The sequence below is a fragment of the Teleopsis dalmanni genome, chromosome 2 (genome assembly GCF_002237135.1).
Source record: "Teleopsis dalmanni isolate 2A chromosome 2, ASM223713v2, whole genome shotgun sequence".
In the NCBI taxonomy this organism is placed as follows: domain Eukaryota; kingdom Metazoa; phylum Arthropoda; class Insecta; order Diptera; family Diopsidae; genus Teleopsis; species Teleopsis dalmanni.
In genome coordinates this window covers 132129343-132133489 of record NC_051847.1, presented here as the reverse complement: position 1 = coordinate 132133489, position 4147 = coordinate 132129343, and the positions used below count along the sequence as shown (strand labels likewise).

The window sequence follows — 4147 nt, the reverse complement described above, 5'->3', positions numbered from 1 at the left end:
TAGGATCAAAACAACTTAACAGTAAGATAAGTTTATATTAATTTTGATATGAAAAATAGACAATAACAATTAATAATAAAATAAATCTATCCATATGGTATAATATTATTTACACAATTGAATTTATCTATAGGGTATATTGTTTGCTTACAGTGATATTCACCGAAACATATCATCAATATGCAGTAATAACTTTCATATTCACAATACAATATGCGAGCTTTTATGAAATAATAATTCCTAGAACAATTTAATAATTTCTAATTGCATACATTTTAATTGAATATTGAATACTATAATATTAAGAAGATATAAAATTGTAAAATTTATTTCATTGCTAGTAGTAAATACTATATACATATGTACAAATATATTGCTGTTTTTATTAGTGATGATTAATATGATTTTAATATTGTCATTATATCGTTCTAATTAACAACCTTTTGATTATCTGGTAATTAATATAATGTAGACTGACTTGTTTAATTTTGTACTACCATAATGAATTATCTATTAAAAACTATAGAAAAATTAATTATATTCATAGATATTTTCTTTATTAAAGTGGTGTTAATCTGTGTCAATATACACGTGTCAATATATTTCATTATAAATAAAGCGACACACATTCTCTATCTGTAGACAATAATATAACTTCACAAGACTCTTTTAATTTAAGTTTAGTTTTGGTTTTGGCAAAGAAACATAATAAATCTACTCAGTTGTGTATCGAGACCCAAATAGTTCAATACCAGTGATACATAGGAATGTTTTTTTTTCTAGGGATAATCCTTCAAATTATTTCAAAACTGTATTTTAAATATGACACATTGAATGATTGACACATCCATATAGAAAATACTATAAATGTTCATTTTTGCTGTCAAACTACACTACTATTATTTGGGTTTCAATATACATACATATATGTTATACATATATGTTGATAGCAAGTTTTCGAGTCTTCACTTTAATGTGGAAAGTATTGTTGAAGTTTGATATAATATTAAAAATTACTAAATTTGTGATTTCAAAAATTTAGTATTAGAAATTTTCATCAACCAAAAAAAATAAGACATTAACAACGTAAGTAAATTAAGTAATACTCAAATCAAAGTAAATAGAAAATACTAATTGTTTTATTAATTAACCAGTAACAATAATAATTTGGGTGAATGGTACTAAATTTATTTATCATTACAAAGTACAATAGAATATGAAAATTGTTTTTATTTATTAAATTGAACTTTTATACTCGTTTAATCAAACAGCATACTCGTAACCAAATAGTAAACTACTGTTATAATAGTCAATTCAGTTAATCCAAAATTAAATATAGATAATAGCTTTATATGTATGATTAGTTTTGTAGTTTCTAGCAACAAACCTATGATCACAGAGCTCCGTTGCCCGGATATTCTTTATTAAGCATTTTTAATTAAAAATATTTAATAATTATATAAAAAATTTGCTGAAGAAATATTAGCATAAACTAAAATACTTGATACTTTAATATGCAATTCTCAGAATGAGATGGGTAAATAGATACTGAACCAAGGACATACAAATTAACTCTAATATTTGTAAATACATTATAATGAGTTCAACTAAGTTCAAAATATTCCATTATTTATTATTCTTTAATAATGAATTTACACAGTTTAAAAACTATACGAATTTAATTATTATAAAATATAAAAATTACGATAAATCTATGATTAATCTAAAATCTTTCTAATTAAATTTATCTTCTTGGATAATTTTAATAAATAGAACAAAGAACTTGTCGTTCGAATTATTGGTTTTTAAAACAGTTTTTAATAATATTAAATGTAAATAATATATATACAATAATATCAAAGGGTATCAAAGGGTTCTCAATATAAACCCCATGTAAGTAGCTTATCATTATCATTTCTTAATACTCGTAACAGTCGGTTTTTAATAATTTACTAAAGATTGATTTAATACAGAAATACGACTATATCAATTCAATTTAGGGAATTCTATAACAGAATTTCATTGTTCTGCAATTTTTTCTTTATCTAGTGTGTACTGACTCTTTATTAACATTTTGTCAATAAAGAAGAATACATTTATAGCCTAAAACGGAATATTATTTCTTAAAAATTTGGTAATAATTTCGGTTTTGCTGGTTGATTACCAATATTATAATAGTATTTATGTACGTCGTTCTGTTGTCTTAAAATTTTTTTATATAATCCTATTATTTATACAAATAGAGATGTGGTTTTGAAATTTTACTTGAAATATTTAAAAATAATTAAAATAATAATTTTATATTATAATGAAAAACCAATTTTATTATCAATCAAGTTGAGTACTTCGAATGCAACCAACAAAGCTAGGTGAATTATATTTGTAATTAATTGAATTTGTGAAAACTATTTGTGAAAATTATTTATTTAAAAAAAAAATTCCTGGTTATAATACGCTCCTTTTTACTAGAAAATCACAGGTAAATCAAACTTAATTATAAGATCGTACTAGTATAATGAGTAATTAATGTAAAGTCGAGCTGCCTCGTTAAGGGCGGCCTGACTTTTTATAATCCAACTAAAACTTTTAATTAAATATATGTACATAAACACAGAATTTTTTTTTTAATTGTTGACGTTTTTGCAGAATATTAGATTTTGGTTCACATTAAAAAATATATAAATTTGTACTTATCAATTCACATTAAAGTATTTTACTGTCTTCAACATGTTATGCAAAACATTTTCACATTTAAAAAAAAAATTGTGATAATTAAAAGCAAAAAAGCGTAATCTTCCTGCTAGTCTCCTATCACTCCACTCATCTAGATGTTAGTCATTTCATTTATCATTTTATATAATAAAGTCTACCTGGAGTGTTTTTCTATTATCAGGAAATCAGGAAATGATTTTAAAGTGTTACAACCTTTCATCACATATAGGTTAACGATTAATTCAGAATATAGTCATTTCAACTGACAAAAACAAAATAACTGTTATGCCATTTAAAAAAAAATATTATATATAGCCTTTTGCGATCTCAGATAAAAAATATAATTAATATACCCAAATGAACTTATCATACTAATGGCATATTTAATATACAAGTTTTACTGTAATAACACTTTTAGTGCATAAAATTAAATAAAAGAAAATTTTAAATTACCATGATATTACATAAACAATTAAAAAAAATATTTTTAGAGACAGTCATAACAAAATTTACAAAATTCGACTTTATTTAATAAACAATTCATTTCAAGTCATTTTAATTTTATAAAATAATTAATACCTGTACTAACTTTTTTATTGCAGTATAAGACAGAAATAAAAGTAGAGTCATAATACATTTATTAAATGTAAAAAAAGTATATGTATTCTGGTTTAAAAAAGCTATAGAATATTTTAAAATTCTGTTAGCAATGATATAAAAACGAATTTTATCAAGTTTTTATCGCTCAATTCGAAAAGTCGTTTCAACTTGTTAAGATCGAAGAAAGAATTACAAAGTGTATTTATTCAGAACATTAAAAAGATATCCTTAAATTCATTTAAAGTGTAATATTCAAACAAAATTATTTCAATAATTTTTTTTAAAATATATACTTAAATAAAGAATATTATAAACATGTTTAAAATAGTTTTAAATACTATAGTTTGTTTCATTTTTTTCTCAACCATCAATGCTGCAAATGTTTTGCGTAAGTCCAGAGAGTTAAAACGACTACCATATATTTTTAACTCTAACAAATTTAATATTATTTTAAAATAATTAATTATAAAAAGTTTTTATTTAAAATTACAATTTGTTTTTATGCACTATGCAATATTAAACAGCTCAAGATATGCAGAAATGTGCTAATAGTGATGAAAGCTGTTTAACGAAAACAGGTCAAATGATCGTTACAAATTATGCCAAATCTGGATTACGAGAACTGAACTTAACTCCCTTTGACCCTTTACACATCAAAAGTATGGTTTTGGAAAAAAATCCTGCAAGTCCTGTGAATATTGAACTAAGTTTTAATGACGTCAATTTGAATGGATTACAAAATTTAAAAATCAAAAAACTAAAGTGAGTTGATAAAGAATATTTCTTATAATTTCTGTTGTTTTAAAATAGTGTGTTAACACAAGTTTAATATTAT

At 22.8% G+C, this 4147-nt stretch overlaps 1 protein-coding gene across 1 annotated transcript; it reads left to right on the top strand.

The window, feature by feature from the left end:
- Positions 1 to 3581: 3581 nt before the first annotated feature.
- LOC119685887 lies at positions 3582 to 4078 on the top strand. The gene is made up of 2 exons (XM_038100286.1): positions 3582 to 3700; positions 3837 to 4078. Exons 1-2 carry the CDS (start codon positions 3628 to 3630, stop codon positions 4076 to 4078), a joined length of 315 nt encoding a protein of 104 aa, XP_037956214.1. The 5' UTR covers positions 3582 to 3627.
- The last annotated feature ends 69 nt before the right edge of the window (positions 4079 to 4147 follow it).

Coding starts and splice junctions, on each gene's coding strand:
- LOC119685887 (XM_038100286.1), top strand. CDS start 3,628: ATGTTTAAAATAGTTTTAAATACTATAGTTTGTTTCATTTTTTTCTCA. Junction 3,701..3,836: donor CAATGCTGCAAATGTTTTGC/GTAAGTCCAGAG, acceptor AATATTAAACAG/CTCAAGATATGCAGAAATGT.